The sequence below is a fragment of the Anguilla rostrata genome, chromosome 1 (assembly GCF_018555375.3).
Source record: "Anguilla rostrata isolate EN2019 chromosome 1, ASM1855537v3, whole genome shotgun sequence".
Classification (NCBI taxonomy): Eukaryota; Metazoa; Chordata; class Actinopteri; order Anguilliformes; family Anguillidae; genus Anguilla; species Anguilla rostrata.
The window spans coordinates 71045827-71072635 of record NC_057933.1 but is presented as its reverse complement, the minus strand read 5'-3'; the positions used below and the strand labels follow the sequence as shown (position 1 = coordinate 71072635).

The window sequence follows — 26809 nt, the reverse complement described above, 5'->3', positions numbered from 1 at the left end:
CTGGCTGAGCTGAAGAGACCTAAATTAAACCCGGGTTTTTTTGTCATTCTGTCTTCAGTGCTATACTTTTCTCCATAGCAAGTATCAGTGTTTCCCATTACTTACCTAGACTGTGGCAGCCCGCCATGGTCTAATTTGTCCCGTCACAGTTTCATAATGAACCGAAAATATTTTTACACTTTTTTTTGCATTTGTGATTCCTGGGTACCTTCCACAATAGCTGTGTAATACAACACCTGTTGTTTACAACGTTGTCGCCTTTTTTAGCACAGTCTGGCTTGATTGACAATTCATTTATTCAGTAGGTGAGAGTATAAGCTTTCTAACCAATATTTTTTCTTAACATCGCGTTCACTTACTCATTCACTCTGTGGTAGCAGTAAAAGACGCTGCACCTAACGAAACGTGGTCAACGATTTTTCGTAATTTCTTGGAAAATACTATTATTATTATTGAGGACTTCTGGGCATAGCTAAGCTATATGTTTGCTCATAGACCTAGCTGACATCATTTTCTGGAGCAAAACAGAAGCGAATAGAACAGTATCATTGCTTTACTGTCTCTGTCTCCATCTACTGAACATAGATAAGATTTCATCATTGCTATGTAAGAATTACTGCTGAAAATATTTCGGTTATATACGTTATTTTTGAATTTGAGTGTCTTTAAATAGGTTAGTGGTATTATATAATGTGGATATTTCACACTGTAATGTAAGTGTTAGTTAGCCAAAACGTGGTGGACGGTTGAAAATTGTTTTCATATCGTCCACTCCCCATACAAGAAAACATAGGAGAGTACAGAGTATAGAAACACATACAAGAGTTAATTATTACACATTTGGATACTGTACCGCTTTGTGTGACACATTTTTGCATTATTTTTTAATCTGATAGCAATGTTTCATCTTAAACCTTCATAAGGGGCTCATTTGTATGCTTTATAATGGACAAAAAGCATTTTATTTATTTTTGGAGCGGTACAATACAAATGTCAGCTACAAAAGGCAATGAGAGTTGATGAATACCATGTCCTCTACTTATAAGATAAATTATATATCTGTATTAAAGGCCCCCACGCATGAAATATGGACTTTTGTGTTTATGTGTTGACCAATGTGTTTATGTGTTTTATTCAATTGTTTACTAGAGCCCAAATATTTACAAGAGCACAAAGTTCTTCATAGATCTAGCCTCTTAATTTTGCTCTCAAAGTGCAACTTTAAAATGTACAAAATTTTCTTCCGGGGGAGCATGCCCCCGGGCCCGCCTAGAAGGTCCGAGGTCCACCCACCATAGTCTCACAAAATCCTGTGGTAAACACTGAAGTATGATTTGCTTTCTTTTCCGTAGGGTATGATGATCCAACCAATGTTTTATATACATATTAAAATGACGATTTCAACTACTTTAAAGGTTATAAATGACATGCAACATGCATTAGTCAAAAACAACATTGTGCATCCCTGTGTAAGTACTTATCAATTTTTTTTTATTTTTATAAAATAGGTCGCAGAATTCTTTATCCATAGATCAAATAGTTTTAGTCCAAGCAATAAAACTATAGGCTTTTAAGACTTCCTCGCAATAAAATTCAGTTTATTTCACTAAAAGGTATTTGGTCAAATCCATAAAAAATATTTATGAAGGTGTTCCACAGGGATTGATTTTAGAACCAGTTGTTTTTGATCTCTATATAAATGTATATGTATGTATTGTTAAACATTACTCATTTACAGATATTGTAATTTACACTAGCACCCATAGTATTGATCTCAATTAGAAAAATATACATTTGAGTTTCTATGAAATTCAATGAAAATTATATTTTATTAAACCAAATTCAAGAAAGACACATTGAGGACTTGGATGTGTGTTAATTATAGCATATTCCTCAGATGTAAATGCACTGTGCAGTTTCTTTATTGTATCCTCACTGTCATTCTCCTTTTGCCACAACAGAGAGATGGATTAGGACAATGGTGATGATGATGGTCTTACGTAAAAATAATTTGTATGTCAAAACAAATATTTTTTTTAAAAAAGGTTAAAAAAAATTTAAAAAATAGAATTTAGAAGGCCAGTTAATGTATTTTGTCACACAAGGACGGCTTGTTTGTTTTTTGATTTGTCTGACAATTTAAAAACTTACATAACCAAGATAACAAAACAAAAAAATAGGATAAAACTTATTTCCACTGAGGTTGTCTTGGGATTTCAGCATGTATGAAAATACCATCCACTGTTTTAAAAAGCAAACAAATGAATGTAGGATAATTAAGATGATTTGATTCTGAGTCAGAGGCCACAGTCTAGTCAGCCCAGGAAATGCATTTCACCTACTACGTTCCCTTGTTGTGGCTAAGCTCTATAATCCTCTCTTACTCAAATAGCTCCTCTGTCTATATGAGTACCTCTGACATGCAATGGCAGCCCAGGGTCCATTCAAGCCAGGTATAACATAAACATGATTATAGCTGCCTGTGAGTAAGAGGTGTCTTTCCGTGCCCCCTGGCCCCCCGCTGCCCCCTTCCAAAGCCCCACCCCGCCCCTCCCCTCGGTACACAAGGCACAAGAGAAGCACAAAGGTTTTCTTGAGTATGCGGTTTCTTTTTAGTGAGATTTGAGAATTCACACCAATCCAGCACAACTTTGTTTGAACCACTGACTAAATGAAGTTACTTAAAAAAACACTTCTACTTGACTCTTCTGAGGCAGCCTTGAAATCAGTGATTGTCTCCCTGCTTTTTATCTCAGAGGCAAGCTTGGTTATTCGGCACCATTGAAGACATAGGGACAAATATTCTGTTCCAGTCCTGTTGTGTTGTCAGTTATGTTTGTGGAAAAATACTGCTTGCACGTAGTGTGTAACGCCTCGCTCAGAACATTTTTCTTTGGAAGCACAGACAGTGTGCATGTACCACTTTATCTTCATGCCATCACATTCCTTTCTGCTCAGCCAGCGCCTCACTAACAGCAATGTGTAACCGTGTGGCAAAGATAAGTCTGTCAGTATTTTTGTCATTCACAGGATTAATCCAGCCGCCATCTGATCCAATTACTTTGTCTCTTTTTCCCCTCAGCCTTTTCCTCCTTACCATCTGTCTTTATCGTGCCTTCTCAGTTCTGCCAGCACACCCGTTTAAGGGGAATCTTCCTTGCTCTATAAATATGCCCTGAGCTTCCCTATCAACTGGATTACGACCTCTGAGCCCATTAAGCCACCTCCACATTAAACTCTTTGACCTTTTACTTCAGGTCTTTGAGGGTAGGAAGGTGGAAACAGGAGGTATATACAGTGGATGTATCCAGAGAAAAAAGAAATAAAAATGAAAGGAAAGACACGAGAACGCATATATTTAGAGCCTTTGGCCCATCTGTCCATCTGTTTATTTAGCCAACCTGATTATATACATTACTTGTGATCCTATTTGGCAAAGTACAAGTGCACGCAGAGGCTCAAGCATGCAATCTCAGTCTCTGTCTCTGTGCTCCTAAGCACCTGAATATGTACTTTTTTTGTACACATTTTTCCAGATATTCAAAGGTTTTCAGGGTTTCAAGGTTCATGAAACCTTTAATGTGAATTCTGCAAAAGGGATAAAAAATAATTAACTTTTGTACTGGAACAGTACATTAATCCTTCCCGTGTGCTTGGATGAACTGTACATCCACCTGTTCGTTAGTCTGGCCAAAAGTATCTTGATATGTGCCAACCGATGATCTACTATAGTCCACATTTGGTTGAACCAAGGTCAGCCAATCTATAAATACATAATGCAATGCTTGCGTACTGACACTTTTGTGGGGACAACACAGTTAGTCTATAAGCAATCACATTATACAGATTAAAGATAGACATTCCCTGCCTTACCTAAACATTTCAACAACTCAATAATGATATAGGAAATATTTGCCACCCCATGATATGTGTCTCCACCAAGCCAATGTCTGTATTGCACTGTCAGCGTCACAAAGTTTGATATATTGTACCAAGCAAGGCCAATATACTGACACTGTATGAATCTCTCTCTCTACCAGTGCTATATGCCTGACAGCATGTGTGAAGTACATTTTTATTGAGGGTTACTGCAAAATATATTTTCGTCTTGAAACAGTCAAATTATTGAGGATCAAAAGAATTGTTTATCTCCCATTCATGAGACGGTCAAACAAAAGTGGAAGACAAAACTAATAGATACCAATTTCAATTTCTGAAGAGTCAAGTAGGAAACCTATTTGTATCACAAAAACAAACCAATGCACTATATTACTGATTCAATCGTCATTAATAATGGATCAGAAACAAGCATATGTTTCATCCCTGTATAAATGAGAATGGATTTAATTACAAAGCAAGAGAAAAATAAAACTGAGAGACTAAATTGTATAAATATGGTCAAGAACCTTAGAGATGACCAAACGTGCATGAAAACAAGAGTGGTAACTACAGCGGGAAATGGAGGTAGAAAAGGAGAAAGAATGACATGGAGAAAAGCCAACTATGAGTTTGCGTTCTAATATAGCGTCAGATAATCTTTCTCATGTTTGAAGTCAGTTCATCTTAATCAAAATTCAGCACATAAAAATGAGAATGGAATAACATTCAGCGGTCAAAAAACATGGGAAAACATTTCTGGGGAAAAGAAACTCAAGTTAAAACAATGCCCCTGTCAAACGCATCTAAAATCTGGTGAGAAAGAGGGAGGGGGAGAAGGAAGGGAGGGGAGGTGGTTGGGCTCTTGGATAAATAACGTTAATGGGTTGTAATGACGCTTAATGACAGACGAGACTTTCCTGCGGAATGGAGACAACGACATACACAAACACGCGATAACAATAATAATAACAACAGCCTGCCATCTTGTAGGCCTCAGGTTGTGACGCAACAGATAAAGAGAACAGCCGAACATCTAAACTCCTCACTCACAAGCTCCTCACAGAGAGACACGGTGGCTACGTCTTTTCCGTGCCATGAAAAAATATTTTCCTGTGTTTTTACAATAATATATCGTGAATACATTTCGTGAATACATTTCATCGGAGACTACAGCTGTATTTGACCTCTGACCTGTGATCAGCAGATTCAAATCAAAAAGGTAATTTTCCTTTTTTAAACATAATATTCTCTTTCTTGCAGTTACATGTTTATGATAATATATTGTTTTAATAAATTATTAAATTCATTATATAATAAAGGCATCCGAATTTAGATTTTTTCCTGATTTCCTGAATTTTCCAGATGCATAATTTTTTATATTTTGATGATATAGTACCACATGTAAAGCAATAACGTTTCACTAATATGTCGGTTAAATAAATGGGTATCCTTCATCCTTTTTACCTTATCACCTTGCACAGTTAGAGATGTTCAGTAAGGCAATCCAAATGATGTAGTTTCATTATGGGCATAAGAGCACTGTATCACTTGGGATTTCAACCTCTTTTCTAATTTTTATAGTCGCAGTTCTTTAATCAAGACTCTGTGCATTGTCTTGGCCTATTTCGGAGAAGCATTGATGCAGTTTGACATCAAATGTCGCAGCTATAAACTGCTAGTGTAAAACCAGATTGTGTCTTTTCGATACAGCAGAGTGAGATAAATTACTTGCCCTTTTTATTAATCAACCACTTCTTGAAACAGGAGTGAACACGTTGGAATTCACGAAAAGCAGAACTACACTGGAAAAGTGAACAACGGAGGGAAATACACAGGAGCCATTGGACAGGAGACAACAACAGGACAACCAGCAAGCAAACAAAGATGTCTGACTCCAACCCTCCTGCGCCGCCTCCTGTGCCTTCTACTTCTGCTGTGACCTTTGACCCCAAATCTGAGGCAGTGATCTTGCCAGGTGGTGTGGTCTCAGTGGCAGGCATCACCGTGGTGACCGGTGGTGCTGAGCTGTCCTGGGGGTCATGCCTGCTGGCCTTCGGGGTGTGGGGGACTCTGATTGGCCTGAGTGTGGTCCCGCTGGGGCTATGGGACCTAACGGTGAATGGTGGGACCTCACATCTCCTCCATACTGGGTCGGTGGTGCTGGTTCTGGGTTCAGGGGTGGTGATCTCGGTCATGCTGTGCCGCTTCCTGAGAAGAAAGGGAATTCTTTGTGAAAGAGAGGATGATGATGGTAAAGTGGTGTTGGTGGGTGAGAGGGGTCAAGGCTGTGTGAAGACAGTGACGGTGTGAGAGGGAGGGAAACGGGGACGGTGGGGGGGGAGGGGGTGGTGGGGGTGGGGGGTGGATAGGGAGAATGAAAAGAGAAGGCATATTGCCAACCAGGTTTTGGTCCTTGGTGGGTGATATGCCCCATATTCCAGAACTGAATCTTAGCCGTGCCATTGCCGACTGTGACAGGGAGTCCTATAGGGTGATGTGTAATTGACTGTGAAGTTGCCCAGGGTAATGGGGTTTTCAATTGGTCAGGGCATCCCCCATCTCTCCGCACATGTGTGACCCCTGTGGTTGATTACATGCTTGCCAACAGTGCAGAATGTGCAGCTCCACCTGTGGAGAGAGACTTGGACTTGGTGCATGTGCTTCAGCAGGCACACATGCTAGCCTGCACTCTCTCCAGGTGATGGGGGATGGGACAGGACTTCAAAAAATACTGCCCGTTCCAAGCTGGGGGTAAAGTAAAACATACAAATAAAGGAGGCTTGTATACTATTGCAGATTGTACAATGCTAGTTACAGAACTGAAAATTGGACTGTGCTGCAGTACATTTGGACTGATTTAAGATATTTGCCAAAGATATACATAAATTATATATACATTATGTTAACAAACTTATACTGCCATAATAATAAATTCTCTGGAATGGTAAAACAAGAAATTATGTTTTTATTGATTACCTTAGTTGTCTCATCTCTTAAATCACGTGACTCATCATGTGACTCTTCCTTGAGCTTCCACCTTTATTTCTGTCTACTCTGTCTTTCTGTCTGATTCCTACATGTCTACATTTAAATGTATAGATATGGGAATTAAGTAGATGTTCTTATGCAGAGTGACTTAAGAAATTTCACATATAAAGATATAAGCGAGAAGAAACAAGTAATCAGTATCCCAACTGATAATAAGCGTACATACACCTACAACATAACATTAAGTGCCATGTTGTAGGTTTGTACATGTAAATGGAGGTTCAAGTAGAGGTCAGCATCAGAGCTAAGAACCCCATCTCTCTCTGGACCGTTTTTCTCAATCAAGCAAGAATGTAACAGGAAAAGCTCTAAGTGTTTCCTGTAAAATGGGTGGGGTGAAGTGCTTTTCTCTCATTTCCTCTTGTGAATGCAAATCATTCGAATGAAGTGCAGTTTCAGGTCCTTTTTTCTTCTTGAAGAACATCTGCATTCAGTAAAATTAATTGGTTTTAAAAAAAAATTATGGGCTGCACTTCTAGCGTGCAGATGGGCCCACAGTCTGATATCAAATCCGGATTGCTCAAGATCCAACTGTGGCCTACAGGCCCACAGGGAGGTGCATGACTGGCTGTAGCATTTCCTTTGGAAGGATGGACTTCATCATGCACTGGCAACCCTTCTTTAGTCAACTGGGCACCAACAGGCTGTCTGCACACATGAAGAATCCTCATCCAGCTCAGTGCCTGTGTGAGTTTCACTGGTAAAATGGAGGGCAAAACGAACTTGTTGCAGAGGAGAGCAGTGTGCATGTCTGAGCTCTGACCATGGTAGAGGGGCTTGCAGCAATGAGCTTGTCTTATGAAACACAACTGGGAATTCCAAATGGCATTGTGTAACAAGGGGTAAGCAAAATATGATGATCAAGAATATAAAGGATTGTTACTCATATTAAATATGATATTCTCACTCATTTTTGCAGCGTGCCAACATCTTGTTGTACTGGAAATAATCAGCCTAAGTGGACACATAAAGTGTCCTATGCTAAAGGAATGGTAGCATGCCAGCCTGCTGGAATCTGCTGTGCATTACGTAGGTCTCGCTCCCACCATTCAAGAGCAGTTATTGGTGTTTTGGATCATAGGAGGGGGGCCACTGAGGGTGGGTCTAGGGAAGGTCTTTGTACTGGCATGTTGCATTGTATAATGTAGGATACAGATACGCCAAAACATTGCTCCACATCTCCTGTGTTTGTGTGTGTGTCTGGGTGTGGGGGTGTGCGCGCATGTGTGTGCATGTGTATGTGTGTTTGTCTCCACCTTCTGTGCACTGCATGAATTTATGTCTAGATCTTCCCCATATTCATCATTGACTACTGAGTGATTACACTAACATTCCCTGTCTCCCTTTCTGATTTAATTCCTTTTAATTTTTTGTGCTTTTATATTTTCAACCATGAAAGTCTTGATTTATTTAGTTATTTTAATTGCTTTTTATTCTGCTGTGGATCTTGATAACAGTGATATGAAGGCAATGAAATGTGGTATGTGTGTTATGTTTTTAGGGGTTGAAGTATCAGGAAGACTTTGTTTGCGACAAATGTCAATGTAACCAAGTCCTAACTGGCAAGATATATATCAGATTCCAGCCCCTATGCTACAAGGACAATATTGAGCCTGGTGGTTATGAAGTACTGTTGGTTGGTGATTCTGTTATTCAAAATGTGAAAGCCACTGGTGCAAAATTACAAAAACTGGTTTTGAATGTTTCCTTGTTGCCAAGTTTGGGTTAGATTTTGTAGATCAGTTGGAAAATGTTAACTCAAGGCACCAGCAGGCTTATTGGTACACGTTATTAGACTTAGGGATTCTGAGGTTCTTGAAAAACCCTCCAAAAAATAAACAGTAGGTAAGATATGAGAAATTGAAAACAAAAGTCAAAAATATCGTTTTTTTCAGGCCCTTTTTCCCATTTTCAACAGCGGTTGTGAAGCCTTTGGCAGGTGGTGCTCTCAATGTCTGGCTCAAAACATGGTGTGCAGCTAATCTGGACTTCATTCACAACTGGGACACCTTCTGGGAGAGACATGGGACCACATCATTTTCATCATTTGGGGATATTTTAATATTTTAGTGGCCTAACATGTTTCAGTCATTACCTCGGTCAGTACCTATGTGGGCCAGCATGTAAAAAATGTCAATGTGACTTGCTGAAGCTACCATATTGAACTAAATTATTCTAGCACTTTAAAATAATTTTATAATTATGGTAAGTATTGTGGTAAGTGGTCTCCAATGACCATTTCTTAACGTTAGAGGTTTATGGTTACCACCTGCTACAATGACATTTAAAACAATTTTTTTTTTTTTTTTTAGTATTATTCTCCCGCTGCCTATAGCTGCCTTGACCTAGCTATAGCTTGTATTGGAACATGCTTTTCATTACATTGAAGATCAATATTGTCATGTGTCCAATTTTTGGGTAAAAGTAAAAGAAACCTTTCTTTCTGATGAAGCTCCTGGTTCACGAAAAAAAAAAAAAAAAAAAAGCGAGACCACTAAACTAACACATGTTCGGAGAAAAATTCACTCAATTCACATTTCTAAGATACTCATTTTAGGTAACCTAAGCAAACCAAGCGTTCTGAATTCCAGAAGAAAAATTCCAACAACAAGAAAAATACTTCCTCAATATCCTTATCTCATCCAACCTGTTATTTCAGCAACAACGACAGAGTAATAAAGAATCTACCAAGTGCTGTTTCAACCACCAGTTGCATAAGATGAACTTCACTAGCCCTACGTGAGTGACAAATGCTGCCCGCCTACTGTACAAGGAATCTATTTCGGTTGTGCCGCGTAAATACTTTTCCAGATTTAATGCAATCGTTAGCGCTATAGTAGCTCGTGCTGTGTTAACAACATAAACACCTGATAAACTATAATGGCACAAAAATAATTAAACAATGCCCTACTACTGGAAATAGTCAATAATTCACACAGGTATTAGATTTGCGTGATTCAAGTCACATGACACCCTAGTCACGTGCTTGTGTTCAAGTTTCAGGATATTTTTTTTCTAGGTTAAAAAACCCGCCTCCGTCCCGCCTTCTTGGCATCGCTATTGGTTCGCGTGATCACCTTGAAGCCCTTGATAGGTCACAATACACTTCCCGTCACAATTCTTACAGGTAATTCACGCCCCCTTTCTTCAAACTCGTTTAGAGTATTCGATATCTTCTCGTAAGTAACGAAAATAAGTTGCGAAAATGCGAGATATGGTTAATTCAGAAGAATGAAGTAGAATTATTTTTTTAAACAACGGAATATATTACAATACGGAGAGGTGAGTCAAAAGCGAAGAAGTAAGAAAGAAGTTTTGCTGCTAGCAAACGGACTAGCTAATTCAACGAATGACGTTCAAGGTGTCCGCCAGTCAATGCTATTCGCCTTTGCATTCGTCAGCGTTATTTTGCGCTTATTAACATGCCATGTATTTTGCGTGTTGGTTTGTTAGTACGTGTTTACATTGTGTGTATGTGTGTTTGTTTGAGGGACAAAAAGACACGCCAACAGAATCAATTGTATTGATAACATTTACTCGTATTGGATTGTTATTCGTGTAATCGTTGTCTTAAACTGGAGACCTATTGGAATAGAGTTTTCTGTTGCTACATATAAAATTGGTCTAGAATATTTTGCAGTTCAGCAGATAACTACTCCGAAGTGCTTAAGAATTAATAATGGAAATATAAAGCAAAAGTTTCATAACGAACATGACGTTTGGCCAGGTTGATTGCAATGCAACGAATGATGCCTTGTAGCTACAAGAACAAGGTTAATGAAAGAAAGTTATAGTAGTTAGGAGAGCTTTGAACGTCAGATCTCCACATGTTACAGGTAGCAAACCTGACAAGCATGCAGGGAGAGCACAGCATAGAAGACCATGGAGTGTGGAATGTAGCAGCTGTAGAGAGTGCATGGAAGGAGAATGTTGGCAATAATGGGCAAAGCATTAGGATTTTTGACGGGCCTTTGGGAAGAGTATATTAGACTGCCTAGCAGAGGCCTGTGGGGGAGAGCCAGGCTTGGGCACTGAGTTTAGACCTATGGTCAGTAAGCATTAGGACATTGATTAGTGCAGAGTTCTGGGCCTCAGAGAGGGCCAGAGTTATGTACTATGAGAAGTAGGTAAGTATGGGGCGGCATAGCTCAGGAGGTAAGACCGATTGTCTGGCAGTCGGAGGGTTGCCAGTTCAAACCCCGCCCTGGGTGTGTCGAAGTGTCCTTGAGCAAGACACCTAACCCCTAAACCCTAACTGCTCTGGCGAATGAGAGGCATCAATTGTAAAGCGCTTTGGATAAAAGCGCTATATAAATGCAGTCCATTTACCATTTACCAAGTAGGTGACAGGGAACACTGTGAATCACTACCTGCCACAAGGTAAGAAGACAATACAGTGGCACTTGTTATGGGGCAGAGTTCAAGCTATGGAATGCAGTGTGGTGGAGGGGTAAGGGCTGGAACACAGGAGGCAAGATAAGGGGCACTTTGGGGGTTATTGATGTGTGAACTGTGTGCAAATTGTTTAGATTACTATTACAGGTGTAGTTTTCTTCAAAAAAGAGGAACTAACATTGTCTCTGCATGCTGACTGAGTGAAAGACCAAAAAAACAAAGAGTTGTGTTGTTTTGTGTTTTGTATTTTTCATTTTTCAGAATGGGCACCAAAACACCTCCTCACATTAGATAATTGAGTATATAGTGTATCTATAGATTCATAGGCAGTTAGGCAGTAGGCTTAATGGTGGATATCTGGAGGAATGAGGCATAAAGATGGAGGAAGCAGAACTGAGTTGATGTATAAGAAACGTAGAACAACATAGATTCTTAGTTTAGATGGATATGTACTAGGTTGAGGGAAAGGCGTAGACAGCCACTTGTGAAGAGGACAGTGCTAGCTGAGCTCATACTAAGGGACACAGTAGCAGTGTGACAAGTGAAACTGAGCGATGGACTGTGGGGAGAGTGTCCTCTGTGCGGCAGGCGAGGTGGATCTGGATCCTGACAACGTGAGTGAGGAAGCAGGGAAGCTCTACTCCGAGCTGCAGGTAAGAACAATGGCTTCGGTTTGTCCGTTTCTCTGAACATTGCTCTGTCTGTGCTCCGGGTTTCTTCTGTAGTTCTTTCTCTCTGCTTACAGTGTGTAGTTTGTGACTGGTCTGTCTGAAAGTGTCACCGAGACCCAACTCGCCTCTGTGCCTGTCGCAGACCCTGGCCTTGCGCTGCATCTGTCTTCCTGCACGCGCACGCGCACGCGCACACACGCACATGCACACGCACTCGCACGCAGGCACTCACTCACTCACTCACTCACTCACTCACTCACTCACTCACTCACTCACTCACTCACTCACTCACTCACACGCACACGTACACGCAACCACGCACGCACGCACGCACGCACACTCTCACTCACACGCACTCACTCACTCACGCACATGCAACCGCACACGCACACACCCTCAGACAGCGTGTGCCTTGCGCCTGAGCCTTCTCTCCCGGCCCTGCAGACGGTGATCGAGACCCACGGGCCCGACGTGGTGGAGTCGCTGGTGCCCGTCATGGTGTGGGTGCTGGAGGGGCTGGCCAGCTGCCGCGCCCGGCTGAGGGAGATGGAGGAGGAGGCGGAGAGGGAGAAGGGGGAGAGAGAGGAGCTGCTGCAGAGGTTTCAGAGCGAGCGAGCTCTGAAGAGGGAGAGCCAGGAGGTGAGAGGGAGCACGTGTGGTGTGTCACTTGGACGGACTGGATATACACTGCATATGCTACACATCTACCATCCTGTAGGTTTTCACTATAACCCAAACAAAGCACACCTCATTCTACAGCTAAAGATCTTGTTTACCTGCTAAATAGTAGAGTCAGGTGTGCCAAGTTAGGGTTGAAATGAAAACCTACAGGACGGTAGACCTCCAGTAACAGGATTGGTTATCACTGATCTAGTACATGAACACACTGGAGAGTGAGACATGGCGCGGCGCTGCATACATGCAAGCTGCACAGAGGGCTCTTCTGTTTGTTAAACTTGACAGACAGGAAAAGGACAAAAAAAGAGAGGAAGCAGGATGCACTGCTTCACTGAACTGAAACGTCAGCAGAAACAGATTTTTTTTTGTTTGGTTTTGCAGTACAGTTTAGTAGTAAATGGAAGTAACAGTGGCTCCCATCGTGTAAATGTCTTCATTGTATCCCTGTCAGCGGTACTTGGAGCTGGACGACCAGTTTGAGCAGGAGCGGCGGGCAATGCGGGGGAGGGAGAAGGAGAGAGAGCGGAGGGAGAGAGAGCTGGAGAAGAAGGCCAGAGAGCAGGCAGACCAGTGTGAGCATCTCCTCTGCTTGTCTGCGTTCTCTCCTTCTATCAGTGCGCCTGCTGCTTTTTCAGCAATGTTCTGTCATTCATTCATTCATTCATTTTTTTTCTCCATATTTTGTATTGCATTTATTGTCATTCTTTCCTGTATTTTTCCAGGTTAAATGGTTCTTTATGTACTCCTGGGTACCTGTATAACTACCTAGCACCCTGGCTGCTATTCTTCTCTCTGCACAGATGTTTATTGCAGTTTTCATTCTGCACATTAGCTAATTTCTTAGCTAATAATGCTTATTTCATGACAGTGCTGGCTTTGGAGGAGCAGCGGACAAGTCTGGCTCGAGAACTGAACACGCTCAAAAACACGCACCACAAGGTTAGGCGATGCTCTCGCTATGTGCACTGTAATGTATAGAAACATAAAATGTATGTGCTTGCTATATCCGCATCATCTGAGTATTGTTCTCTCTCTCTCTCTCTCTTTCTCTCTCAGCTGCTGCTCAGTTACCGCGATGTTGTTGAGAAGAGAAAAGACTCTGAGAGAGAGCGGTCCCTCTCCCCTTTAAGGTTACTCTCGCTGTGTGTGTGTGTGCATGTGTGTGTGTGCATGCCTGTGCGCTTGCGATGCATCTTTTATCTTGTGTACTCTGTTTCTTTCCTGTATTAAAAGGGATCTTTCTTTGCCCATCCTTATATTTATGTCTGCTTGTGTATGTTCAGGAACCATGTGTGTTTAAAGAGTCCTGATATCCCACCAGACCAGGGTGTCCAACAAGCTCCCCCTGCTGTGCGGGTAATTACTCACGTTTTCATTTATAGCCACTCATTTCACCCTTTTTTGTCTGTTCAGAATCACTAAAAAGTTTGGAAAAATGTTGCCAAATGCATCACATTAGTGGGCTTCACTAGTGTGAGACTCTCCTGTTAAACAGGTGATTATTTTTCTCTAGTATACAGTAATCAACTTGTGTGATGTTTATTACATTGGATCTGAGGAAAACATACTTTTAACAGCAAACTTCAGGTATTATCCTATATTAATAATGAGACGTGAACTAACAGCTCCTTTATATTGATTACGTGAAAGAAGTGTGCATGTGTAATATGCATACCAGCAAACAGACATATTCTTTTATCCTTGCAAAAATACAACATGATGTTTGATAGCATATTTGGACGATCTGATTCACTCAGTGATGCACACCTTGTCTGTTCTTACTAAATTGCCCTCTGCAGGCCGAGCCAATAGTGGAGAGGAGCACTGATCCCGCCCCTTTGGAAACCCCAGTTGCCGCGGGTGATAAAGCAAGTGACGAGATGGTGGACTCTGAAGAAGATGGGACGGATCCGTCTTTTATCGATTCCATCATCAGCACCACTCCTGAGCTAGCACAGCTGGGCCAGTTTGGTCTGGCCAGGTACTGCGTTTTCCCTGTGCCATTGATTGCTGTTGCTCTGTAGAGGACTGAAAGGAAGCCAGACTGTTTTAAAGAGGGTTGCCAGCACTGGAGTATTGTATAAATGGAGCTGGAAGAATTTGGTGTTAATTTCTTATCAGCTGTGCTCGCAGTAACTGCTGTCTAATTACAAGAACATGTTACAGAATTACTGCAAAGAAGCACACGCCTGTGACGTTGAAGCTAATTTGCAAAGTGTTCTGTATTGCCTCGCCTCGCCATTATTTCATTATTCTGTTTGTATGACTGCAGATGGCTGAGGCTTCTCCAGATTAACTTTAATCTAGGGTTACCAAGAGAGATCCAGTACTGTCAAAGGAATCTGAAGACAAATTTTAAAGTTTAGTAAATTGCAATGCCAAATGTGATATAAGAGATGCAGCTTTAATTTGTATGTGAAATGCAAATCAATCCAGGCGGGATTCGTTCTATGCTTGTAGATGCAAATAATTCAGCACAGCAGTACAGTTAAGTTCTTATTTGCACGTTTGTGGGTTGGATAATCATTGTGAACCTATAGGTTCCTTGGCTGAACCAAGGCAATGTCATGTGGATTTAAATGGTCATTACACAAATTATGACCTTATTGATTTCAGAACCCTAGGCCAAAGATCAAGTTCACCAAACCTTCTCACACATTTTAAGTGTGTGTGTCTCAGTGTGTTAAACCCATATTAATCTGTTCAACAATACATGGAGAGAAAAAGACAAACCGAGTTTGCGGTTCAAGGAATGTTGGACAGATTTACAGTGCGAGTAGTGTAAATGCCATGTTTTGTCCATCTCTGATAAACTTCTAGATCTGTTTGGCAATAGAGATCAACAGACACAAGTTCTTCATGGATTAAGTTCTGGGGTGGTTTGTAATGTACGTTGTCCTCTCTGTCTCTCCATCAGCACCCCCAAAACCTCACCACAGAACACTAGCCAACCCCTCACAGCCGAGCACGAGCCCAACGTGGAGCAGGAGGTGAGCGAGGCGGCCAAGGAGGGGCAGCTCAAGGAGCAGGAGCAGCTGCAAGAGCAGCACGAGCAGGAGCTGGGGGAAGAGGAGGACCAGGACAGCCTGGAGTGGGAGCTGAGGAACACAGACTCTGTTTTCTCCGAGCTGTCGGAGCTGAGTCGGGACTTTGTGGAGAGTGTGGACAGAGGGGCCAGTGTGAGAGGTGAGGGGAGCGGGGACGGGAGCCAGGTACTGGGGAGAGACCGACAGGCTGTGGGTGTGGGAGTCTGAGTAAACAGGGGCTGAAAAAACTGAATGTTTTGACTGGACTTGTAAAAGTATTATTAGTAGTAGTAGTAGTATTATCACTCTGTACGCTAGAGTTAACTGTCAGTGCAGATGAGCATTTTTAAGGCACTAACCGTCTCTGTCTCGCTACTTCCTGTTTTCTCTTTAGGTAGTACTGACCAGTTTGAAGAGATTCTTTCTCAGCATGAGGAACTGAAACACACCCAGTAAGAACACCTCTCAGATATCATTGTCATCCTAATGAATCTGCTGTTCTCCCACTGTACTGCTTTAGAGTAGCGTTCCCTTCTCTGTTTGCATAAGTCAGTGTACTCTTCAGGTTGTGGCATTTACCTCCCTTGTGTTTGTCCTCAGTGAACTGGTAGAGGCAGCCAGAAAGGCGCTGATCTCACGCGTAGAAGAACTGACCAATGAGAGGTCTGCCCTCAGCCTGAAGGTAGAGTCTTGCCAGGAAACCATCACTCGACTGGAAGGGAGGACGAGGGAGATGGAGGAGGAGACAAAGCGGTCCGTATCGTCATGTGACGAGAACTGTGTCTTTTTATTTTTTGTTTAGTTCCCCAATTATTCTTTTCTAAATGGGTTTTAGATTGTTTTGAAGGAATGGTTGGTTGGTATTTCATTTTTGTTGTATGTTTTTGATTGTTCCTCCTTTTAGGCTGAGGAAAGAGCTAGAGGAGTGTCAGAGTGAAGATGAGGTGAGTCACATGAGGTTTATAAAAAAAAAATAAAAAAATTCCCTCCCAAGTTTTGCAGGTTAACCAAAATGCATCATTTGCACTTTTTGCCTGTAGCAATTTCATGGTGACAGTTTTCAGTTTCCATATGCGCTGTAGTAGTGCACAGTGCAGGTGATTTTTGGAGCTGGTTCATGAGTATTAGTTGAATTACACTGTAGAAGGGTTGATTTCAGCAAGCTGTGTGAAAGTAAACTTAAGTAGTGAAGCTGTAAATTGTACAGCTCTGCAGGAGGTAAGTCATATGACAAGGGCCCTGCGGAAAACGTGATTGAATTTAGTGTGATACCTTTCTTATTTACTCAAATTTATTCTTTTGCATTTGTTTGGTTATTGGTCTGTCAGTAGAAGAAATCCCTTCATTTGCATTTGTTTCGGTATTGGCCAGTTAGTGGAAGAATTGCCTCCGTTTGCTCCTGTTTTGGTATTGGCCAGTCGAAACTCCCTCCCTGCGCCTCCTGCAGTGACGTCTGCTCCCCTCCTCTCTCCCTGCAGTCCTCCCTGCCCCTCTCCCTGCGGCGCTTCTCTCGCTCCGAGATGGCGCGGGTGGTGATGGAGAAGAACCAGTACAAGGAGCGCCTGATCGAGCTGCAGGAGGCCGTGCGCCGGTCCCAGATCATCAGGTCCGCACTCCGCGTCCGTGGCTGCTCCGTCTGTCTGTCTGTCTGTCTTACTCCACTGCAAAGACCAACAAAAATAAAAACCAACCAGTATTTTAGGCTTATATTTAGACTTAAAAATCTTTTTTTGATAAATAAGAAAAAACTATCACCAATGAGGTGAGGCAGTTGGACTCATTTTAGGATTTGCCAATGGGGTAAGAGAATTTCACTTTTCAATTTAGAATAACCTCACCTGTTCCGCTTGAGAGGGAAAAAAATCTGATTTTAAGTCTCATTAAAACACTAAAGACAGACTTTTTCAGTGTCCTGTTCTTTTTTTCCCACTTTTAGTCATGAACGTTTGCTTTTCCTCTTATTTTCTTTCTCCGATTCATTACACGGCCTCTCTCTCTCTTTCAGAGCCACCAAGGAGGAGAGGAACGCAGAAGACCGGAGGAGCGGAGTGTGGAGGAGGTAGGAAGAGGAGGGATTGACCCATCCATGTCTCACTTTCTCCTGTTCCATCATGGAGGTCAAAAAAAGTCAATTGGCATGGAAATGTACTCAAAAGTACACAATGTGTTCACTCTGGTCGGGCTGAAAAATGGCACAGTCCACCCCTGCTGGGATTCCTTTTACATATGAGGAATGTTGTGTAGTCATAACAGGAATCAAGATTGACTATAAGATAATTTTATGTTGTGGCAGGGTTGTGACCTAAATGTTTTTATCAAGCAGCGTTGAACGTCATATGCTAAAACCTTGGTCTCCTTATTTTATTTTGTGCTATACGGAGTAGAAACAGGATTTGCGGTCGTTGTAAATATTTACCCGTACGTTAATGTTAGTTAGCTTTTGCTCAGACTTAATAGCCTGTTTTTGATGACACGGAAAGTGAGTCGTGTTAATATGTGAAAGTCGTTGGCGTGAGTCAAATTGACTTTTGCCTTTAACATCTGTTAGGTTTAACCGTTTGTTTGGCCTGACCAAGGACCCATTCAGCCCACGCCCAGAAGGAGCAAACGCTTTGCCTCCATCCTCACCACAGTCTCTCCTGTCGTCAAGGTCTCCACGGCAACTGGCCGCCCATCAGACGCCGACAGAGTAAGCTGATCCATGTGAACTTAAGATCTGTTTCTCCCTTACCTCACCTGTGTTACACTTTTGGAAATGTTACACCGAGTGAGTGTGATCTGTCTCCCTCTCTTTCTCTCTTGCTGTCCATCTCTTACTCTCTCACTTTCTTCATGTCATTCCGTCTCTCACTCGCTCACTTTCTCTGTCTCTCCATCTCTCACTCGCTCACTTTCTCTGTCTCTCCATCTTTCACTCGCTCACTTTCTCTGTGTCTCTTTTGTTTTCTTGTGCATTCTGTCTCTCTCTGTCTTTGTCTCTCTCTCTCTCTCTCTCTGCCACGCTCTCTCTCTCTCTGTCTTTGTCTATCTCTCTCTGTCATTCTCTCTCTCTCTGTCTCTCTCTCTCTCTCTCTCTCGGTCTCTCTCTCTCTCTGCCACACTCTCTCTCTCTGTCTGTGTGTGTGTGTGTGTGTGTCTCTCTCTCTGTCTTTGTCTATCTCTCTGTCGTGCTCTCTCTCTGTCTCTCTCTTTCTCTCTGCCACGCTCTCTCTCTCTCTCTTTTTGTGTGTGTGTGTGTCTCTCACTCTGTCTCTCTCTCTCTCTCAGAGACTCTCCTCCCGCCGTGCTCTCTCCGCGGGCGAGGAGGAAGGAGCTGTACAGAGACATCCGTTCCCACGTGTGGAGCACTCTGGGAAAGCGGCAGCTGCATGGCTGGAGTATGCCTCTCCCCCACGCAACACAGGTAACACACCCCTAATGCACATACACTTTGCACACACGCACATCATATTTCTCGCGTGCATGTATATACAGTTTAAGCAAACACAGGTCATGTGCATATGGAAATTTTAATGTAGGTGTAGTGTTGCTTTGTAAGTAACAAGCTGGAGTTTGAATTTCAGGATCACACTGATCCCCCACCCGAACCCAAAGACGTCCCAGTCCTCGTCCAGCTCAGACTGCTGGACCAGAAGGATGCCACTGCCAAGGTGCGAATGAACTGTCTGCAATCGCAAGTTAAATGTCCATGGGGGTGACGATGATGCTGATGTCCTTTGTACTCTCTTTTACTGCTCCTTCAGCTGACCTCCGCTACTGCAGTCACGCCTGAAATATCGGGTGAGCAGACGGTAAGTATCTCGCCAGTTTGGTAACCACGGGTAATCAATACTAACACCCGACTGCGATGGTAGATCACGATTCCTGTGGCGAAGCATTTAAACGGAGCGTTCACTTACTCTGGTAACTCAACGACATTGTACACGCTGCTGCGTAGTTGTTTTAGACTATTGACCCCTAAAAATCCTGATACCTGCCATTTCATAAATAATAACGGTTGTGTCTAAATTGTTCTTCATTAAACACAAAAAACAGTCTTAACTCACTAAAACTGAAATAATATTTTAAAAAACAAAGTGAACTACCCCCTTTAAACTATACCCATCAACCTCCCCTATTCCTCCCCATTTTTATTTTGTCAGTGTTCAGTCTGGGTGGTGTCTGGTCCCGCCTCCAGTAGTGATGTCACAGTGATTGACCCGGCACGCTCCAACACTGTCCTGGATCAGTTCAGCCTCCCACCCACCTCACCAGCGCTCTGTCTCTGTGCTGTGCCCCCTACTGGTCAGTCCAGACATCATCCATTGAGGATTGGAGAGCACATGGCACTGAACTAGTAATGAGAGATTGTGAATTTCCTAATGGGTGGAGGTGCCGCATGCTGACAGCTGTTGAATAAAAATTTTAAAAATGTCAGTGTGTTTGGTACTCCATAGCTGGATACGGCTGAATCACTCTCCCATCACTAGATTCCTCCCATCTTCTCTCCAGTCCTTAATTACTATGTTTAGTCTCCAAAATGCACTGAACTTGTCTGATAGAAAGAAATGTACAAGGCAAGCACTGGAAGTTGCAAACTAGATCCAGTGGCACCAGCCTGTTTATAGAAATTTGATATACGTAGACCTATTAACTTGATTAAAATGTTGTTAGAAGCCCTTGAGAGCCTTCGAAATTGGAAACATGGGATAAGGGCATAGAAATAGAAGGGGTAGTGTTGTTGGAGTCATTACATGAGATGCAGAAAACAGTATTATCGTAGTGTTAATCTGTCAGTTTCCAAGTAATTTCTCACTTAGTCATTATGACCTCAAAGCATCGAAGTGTGCTAACTTTAAACTTCCGAACTGTTGTTCTGTTCTACATTAGGGGACCAGGCAGGGACAGTGTGGATCGGTACTCAGGATGGAAGGTGAGATGGTGTCTCTAAAATAAATGTAAATACCGTAAGACTAAATCACGTCACAACAGCAAATATAATATATTATCTATACAGGCAGTACTCAATGTACTGAATGCTGCTTTCCTTTTTTTGTCCTCCAGCATTTTAGTCCACTCTGCCTCCACAGCCAGGAGGCGCTGTTTGCAGTCCGTTTCTCTCTCTGAGGGAGTGCACTCTCTCACGTGAGTTAATGCCTCATCCGCTCACTCTCACTAGAGTCTGTTACTCTGTCTCCCCATCGCTCATTCGAGTCTGTGTGTGCCTCTGCCCGGCTTTCTGCCTTTCTCTGGATGACCTGGGGTGGGACTCCTTCACGGTAGCAATGTGGTGTAAAGTCATAATGATGCCGTGCAGTTACTCCACCACCCTCTATGATATTACATTCTTATACATTTCAGGTACACTCAGGGTCAGGTGATTGCTGGTTTAGCCAATGGAACTCTGGCATTTTTCAAAGAAAATCCAGGTGAGTGCACGCAGACACAGACACGCTCACGCCTACTCGTATCTGTGCATTTTTAACGGTGTTTCTGCCTTTTAAATATTGTCTGAGCAATAACAAATGGCCTGATGACAGGCGGCTGGGACCTCCTCCACCGAGAGCTGCTGTCCCTGGGCTCCCCTCCCTTGCAGCCCATTCGCTGTTGCCTATCAAAGGGGGCGGCGCTGTGGGTGGGCTACTGGAACAGGGTTCACGTGATTGACGTCCAGAGTCGGAAAGTGCAGGTGAGAGAGTGAGAATGTTGGAACTCGTATCTGTCAATCAGACTGCACATTTGGCTACTGAGCAAAGAAAACGGAGGAATATGCGAGTCTATACTTCTTTTCGGTGGGTGTAAGGGTGAGACAAAATGCTTAAGACTATCTCGATTGATCAAATGAAACTCTCAGACCTGTAATATCAATATTGCCAATATTGCTTCAGCAACTCTTAATTTACTCAATTTAATTAGTAACTGTTTTACAGTAAATTAAATAACTCAATAATGATGCATCACATAATTTTCTGTCAGGGGAAGTATATGACAATATGATGGGCTGATAATGCAAGCAAATTAATTTGCATACTGGCTACAATAAAACCACAACAGAAAGTCACTGGTGGCATGGGTTCATTTCCAAGGTCTTCCTGGTGTGTGTCCATACAAAAATGATTTTGTATTGATTTAGAGATTTCCCCCACTTTCTGTTTTCAGTAACCCAATTCCATGGAAATTTATCATTAGCAATAAAACAGAATTTGTTAATACATTTAACCTTAAGAAGTATTTGAATTGTCATGGAAAATCTAAGGGGGTTTGAGGAAGATGCAGTATGTGCTTTCTCACGTACTCACGGTGCACTTTTCTCTCTCTTTCTCAGCACTCGTTTTCTGTATCTGAGCGCAGTGAGCAGCAAGTGCGCTTCCTGTGCGCTGCAGGAAGTGGGGTTTGGACTTCCTGCCGACTGGACCCCTGCCTCCGACTCTTCGACTGGGCTACTGGCCGGCCTCTACAGGAAGTAGATTTGACACCAATGGTCACAAATTGCCTAGGTCTGTACCTTTTACCTTTTCCGTGCTATTGTAATACTCAAGTATCAGGTTGTGAAATTTAATTTTACCCCCCATTTCTCCATCTCCTCTCCTCCAGGCCCTGCCTTCCTGTCCCTTTCTCCCCTACAGATATCCTGCCTCGCCCTCATCTGTGGGCGGCTGTGGGTGGGGACAGGAAGTGGCGCTATATTCTCCATTCCTGTGCGGATTGGTGAGTGCCTGCTGCCACCTGAAGAACCCTGGTTACTGGTTCTCTGCATGTCTGGAATCATTGTGAATGAATTTTTTTTTTTTTTCCCTCGCCCTCTTTCTAAGGCTCAGAATCCTCTATCCCATACTGTTCTCTGCCTGGGGCCCAGCTGTGTTACCATGGACACCGTCAGGCTGTCAAATTTATAATTTCAGCTCCAGGTTCGTAAATCCTTCAAAAATGGCTTCTCAGTAACTACTTTCACAGTGTATTCCACTTATCTATTTTCAAATGAGTACATTTCTTAACCATTCTGATTTGGTTTCTAAGCTCATTACCAGTTTTTCACCCTCTTCCTAATACAGTATATGACCACCTTGACTTGAGTCCATTTCTACGGCAGTGCATTGCTGCCACATTGAGGAAACTGTTTTCCCATTCAGTATCTCGTTACGATAATTTTTTCTTGTTATAACGTCAAACTTTTCTCCTTATAACGAGATAAAAATGTTATCTTGCTATAATGAGAAAAGGATCTAGTTATAATGAGAAACTTTCTCATTCTAATGAGAAACATTTCTCATTATAATGACATACTGAGCAAAAAAAAAAAAATATATATATATATATGTATACATATATATTTACTGTGGCAGCAAAGCACTGCTGTACATTTCAGATCCATTCTGTGTGTGTTTCTCTTTTGACCTCTGTTGTTTCCATTGATGAAAAGCTGGCAGGCTGCCTGTGTGTGTGCGTGTGTATGTGTGTGTTTGTGTGTGTGTTTGTGTGTGTGACTTTATGCCTCGCTTTTACTTGAATCTCTAGTCTTCCTTTGCCTTTGCCTGCATAATTGATTTAAATATCTTGAGGATTAAGAGGATTAAGTTTCCATGCCAGTAATGGATAGTGATATGTTCTTATAGCTTCCAACTTAATACTGTATCTTTTGGTATTGTTCAAAGATTATTTAGCCTTGTAATCCAGTGCTTCCTTTAAATGTATCAGAAAGGGGTTTGGACATCCATTGAAAGTAGATGCAAGATATTTCATTCTATTATTTGGTCATTGTTGACTACCATCGCATTCAGTGAAAGTTATTTTGTTGCACATTTGCATTCCATTGTGCACACAAGCTAAAATCAGATGGTCATGTCTTGATTCAGATTCAGGTCTCATGTATTTATTTAATTATTTTACTCACAAACGTGAAATAATGGTAAAGGGATGTTGTGGTAGGTGCAAAGGCAATGGACTATAGGACTGTAACAACTAAGCTGAAATCTTGGCACATATTAGTGTTGTATATGCAGGTAATATACAATTTGCCATTTGATTTCTATTTGAAATTGTGTGGTGGATTTGGTTTCAGGTATGTTATGCTTCATATGTCAGAGCTGTGCCATGGGGCAGCTAGTTCTGCTTTGAAATATAATCTATTTATAGTAAGAACCAAATGGGGAATATTTCTGAAGAGCAATTAATCAAAATCCACATGCGTATGATGTCATTTTCAAGGTTGCCACACAGTATTGATAATCCTAAAGCCTTAGTGATCAATAAACAATTATGACTCTGTGATTCCAGTCTTTTGACTACATGTGTGAATAATCTGGTTTGATTCTTCTCTGAAAGAAAAGTTTGCACACACAGTTTTGCGAGAAATGTATGTTATTTACAATGTGCTTTTTGGGAATTTTAGTCCCATTGCTAACATGATGCAAATTTTACTTACAAAATGCATAAATCATGAAATAATTTGTTATAGATTGATATTAATGTTTGCGTAAACAACCTTTAATTCTGTACAGTATGTTTTTGAGCCCATTCAATTTAAATGATATATACCAATTGACAGGATTTTTTGGGTCTTCTGTCTTTAGGCTGTTTGAACCCTGCTACAGCTTCTGGGACTGCCGTTTCTACCTCTCAGCTAATCCTCAGCGGAGGAGAGGGGTACATCAATTTCCGCATTGGTGAGATCAACACATTTAAACGCATTTAAATGCATTGCTTATTGGGATTATTAGCATGCATGTGAAACAGGCTAAGACTATAATGGCAGGATTACTTGTGGTCTAATACCAAAGGTTATTTATCCTCCTACAGCATTGAGGCTGCATTCATGTGCAGCACATTTTTTTAACGGATTATTTAGACATTTTCCATATTAATATCCAGCTATGAGCTTTGGTATCTCCTGCTTTTAAAATTGTGTGGTGTGATCTTTTTTTTCTTTTTTGTTTTCACACTGGTTAAATGCTATCTATTTTCTGATATCGGTGCAAGACATATTGATTCTTAAAATTATAAATGCATTATTCAGACTTGCTATTCCACAAGCAGTCTGCTTGCTACATGTCCTTCAATTTTATTTATTTATTTTTTAAATGCAAGACTGCCAAAAACAAGGCGAGTACAGGGTTGAGTTTGGGCGGTGCTCCTTCGTCTGATCAGCCCGTCATGTCCACGTTCTGCCTTTCAGGTGATGACGGGAGTGGCAGCGCCCCCGAGGCCCTGCCTCAGCGCTCTGAACGCAGTCACATGATCATCTGGCAGAGCTCCACCCCGTCTCTACCCAGCCCCGCCCTCTGATTCATTTTGGGTTATGATGCGTTTGTTTTCCCTCGTTTCTGGGCCAGTCTCGGTCCTCCGCCCGGTGTGCCTGCAGTGAGGTTTGCCTTGTGCTGTACTTGGCTCGTCTCTGCCTTAATCCTTCACTTTTGACAAACTTCATCATGGTCACATGATCAGCTGTGAAACTGGCTTCTGTGACCACCCAGCCTTTTTCCTCTGTCCCCTCATTCACGTTGCTATGAGGAGACCGTTGTGAGCACGTGACCAGTTTCGCGTCGTAATTCCGTGCCGGTGGCATTATCGCATCTTTCTTCAGCAGCGCTCGAACAAAGGAGGTTACGCATACATCTTCACACCGGAGTGATCGGCAGGATCGGTTTTACTAACTTTTACTGTGAATCGACACCAAAATGTCATTCTGATCCCGCCTTTCTCCGACACACCAGACAATGATGCACAGCACTTTATCATCATCATCATCATCTCTCTAGCGTGGTGACGAGTCCTGACACTTTGTGTGCATGTGCGTGTCCCTCCCCCTTCCCGTGTCAGTGTTTATACCCTGGAAGGTTCTGGAAGGTCCAGAAAGACCAGTTTACTATGCAAAGGCTTTGTATCCTGTATGTCATTTTCTCTGTCTGCATTCACTGTATAACACTGTGTAGTTTTTATTATTTTTATTTTTGTTTTATTTTGCATTTTAAGTTTAATTTGTAGAGGAGGGGGGAGAGGAAAAACGAGTACCTTTTTTTGCAGTATTTGAAAATGTGATGTGTGTGCCTGCATGTCTAGCTGGGGCAGGGGGCAGGGGGGCATGTGTGTGCCTGTGTTAATGTTCTAAATTGTTACTGATCTGTCTTTGGGGGACAATTTCCCCTTGCTTGCCTTAAATCGGTGGTCTCCAACCCTGGTCCTGGAGAGCTACAGGGTCTGCTGGTGGGTTGGAGACCACTGCTTTAAATATTAGACCCTGACTTATGAAACTGGAATTAACTTTTGTAAATACAATATTTTCATTAAAAATGACAACATTGTATATTTTTAATTCTGTGGAGCTGCCTAAATATTTAATTGACATTTCTGTAAATCAACATGAATAGAGCTATACAAAACCTAAGCCATGTTGACTTTCAATTATTTATTTATACAAATAAAACACCCAAAGTTTGAAATACATTTCACAGTCAAAACTGTAGTGTTTTATATTACACATGAATTATAAAAACTTTAGTCAGAAGCAAATACTCTATTTTAGCAGAACATAATACCCAAAGCAACTATTGATAGTCTGGTTTACATTCACACTAGTACTACAGTTATATATACAAAGGTGTGTTCACTTGTGCCTCTTGGAAAAGGTTCTACGAAGTGATTTTCAATACTGTTGATTGAAGGTTTCCTGCTCAAACCTAAATATTTTCATGTGTGCCAGTCTGGCTTGCAGTGGTGAAACTCAGTCTTTTCATCCTTTTTGTAGCCATCTAAAAGAAAGAAGAGAATTGATAAGGAGTCAGCAACAGTTATTGTAAATATTTTTACAAATAGAAAGAGGTGGCAGTTTAATGGTGCAATATTATTACAGTTGTAGTCTGTTAGTACTATACATTTTGACAGATAAAATACTGTATTCTTGGACAGCTTATCCATTATTTGTGGATGGGGGAATTAAATAAATGGCTGGCTATTTTCAAATCTGGCCTATATTTTATTCATTTGTGCTTATTTAATGTGCATGCTTGTATAATGTATTGAGTACAAGTTCTGATAAAAGAAACAAAAATGTATGGCCCAGCTAGTAATAGCCCTTTTTTAAAACCCTTTTCAGACGTGGAATATACCTGAACTACATTTATTGGACTTTCAATACTG

General features: G+C 41.8%; 2 protein-coding genes across 3 annotated transcripts; both read left to right on the top strand.

Moving 5' to 3' along the window:
- The first annotated feature begins 4909 nt into the window (after positions 1–4909).
- On the top strand, positions 4910–6191 carry LOC135240920 (transmembrane protein 100-like). The gene is made up of 2 exons (XM_064310976.1): positions 4910–5098; positions 5644–6191. Exon 2 carries the CDS (start codon positions 5764–5766, stop codon positions 6187–6189), a length of 426 nt encoding a protein of 141 aa, XP_064167046.1. The 5' UTR covers positions 4910–5098; positions 5644–5763; the 3' UTR covers positions 6190–6191.
- Positions 6192–10048: 3857 nt separating this feature from the next.
- si:dkey-17m8.1 (C-Jun-amino-terminal kinase-interacting protein 4) lies at positions 10049–26116 on the top strand. 2 transcript variants are annotated; one of them, XM_064309376.1, is made up of 28 exons: positions 10049–10209; positions 11584–11975; positions 12438–12632; positions 13123–13243; positions 13540–13610; positions 13728–13801; positions 13955–14027; positions 14471–14652; positions 15589–15857; positions 16092–16149; positions 16298–16450; positions 16602–16641; positions 17176–17303; positions 17703–17756; positions 18246–18386; positions 18965–19100; positions 19261–19347; positions 19441–19488; positions 19840–19981; positions 20567–20609; positions 20741–20821; positions 21038–21105; positions 21217–21365; positions 22002–22173; positions 22271–22384; positions 22489–22584; positions 24247–24339; positions 24849–26116. In XM_064309376.1, exons 2-28 carry the CDS (start codon positions 11877–11879, stop codon positions 24956–24958), a joined length of 2997 nt encoding a protein of 998 aa, XP_064165446.1. In that variant the 5' UTR covers positions 10049–10209; positions 11584–11876; the 3' UTR covers positions 24959–26116. The 2 variants fall into 2 exon arrangements, with proteins under 2 accessions (XP_064165446.1, XP_064165458.1); XM_064309388.1 differs by lacking the exon at positions 10049–10209 and adding an exon at positions 10267–10288.
- Positions 26117–26809: the final 693 nt, after the last annotated feature.

What these genes read in the sequence shown, in the direction of transcription:
- si:dkey-17m8.1 (XM_064309376.1), top strand. Translation starts at nt 11,877, where the DNA reads ATGGACTGTGGGGAGAGTGTCCTCTGTGCGGCAGGCGAGGTGGATCTG. An exon ending in GCCCATCAGACGCCGACAGA is followed by an intron (nt 18,387 to 18,964) that starts GTAAGCTGATCC and finishes TCTCTCTCTCAG; the next exon opens with AGACTCTCCTCCCGCCGTGC. An exon ending in ATTTATAATTTCAGCTCCAG is followed by an intron (nt 22,585 to 24,246) that starts GTTCGTAAATCC and finishes TTCTGTCTTTAG; the next exon opens with GCTGTTTGAACCCTGCTACA.
- LOC135240920 (XM_064310976.1), top strand. Translation starts at nt 5,764, where the DNA reads ATGTCTGACTCCAACCCTCCTGCGCCGCCTCCTGTGCCTTCTACTTCT.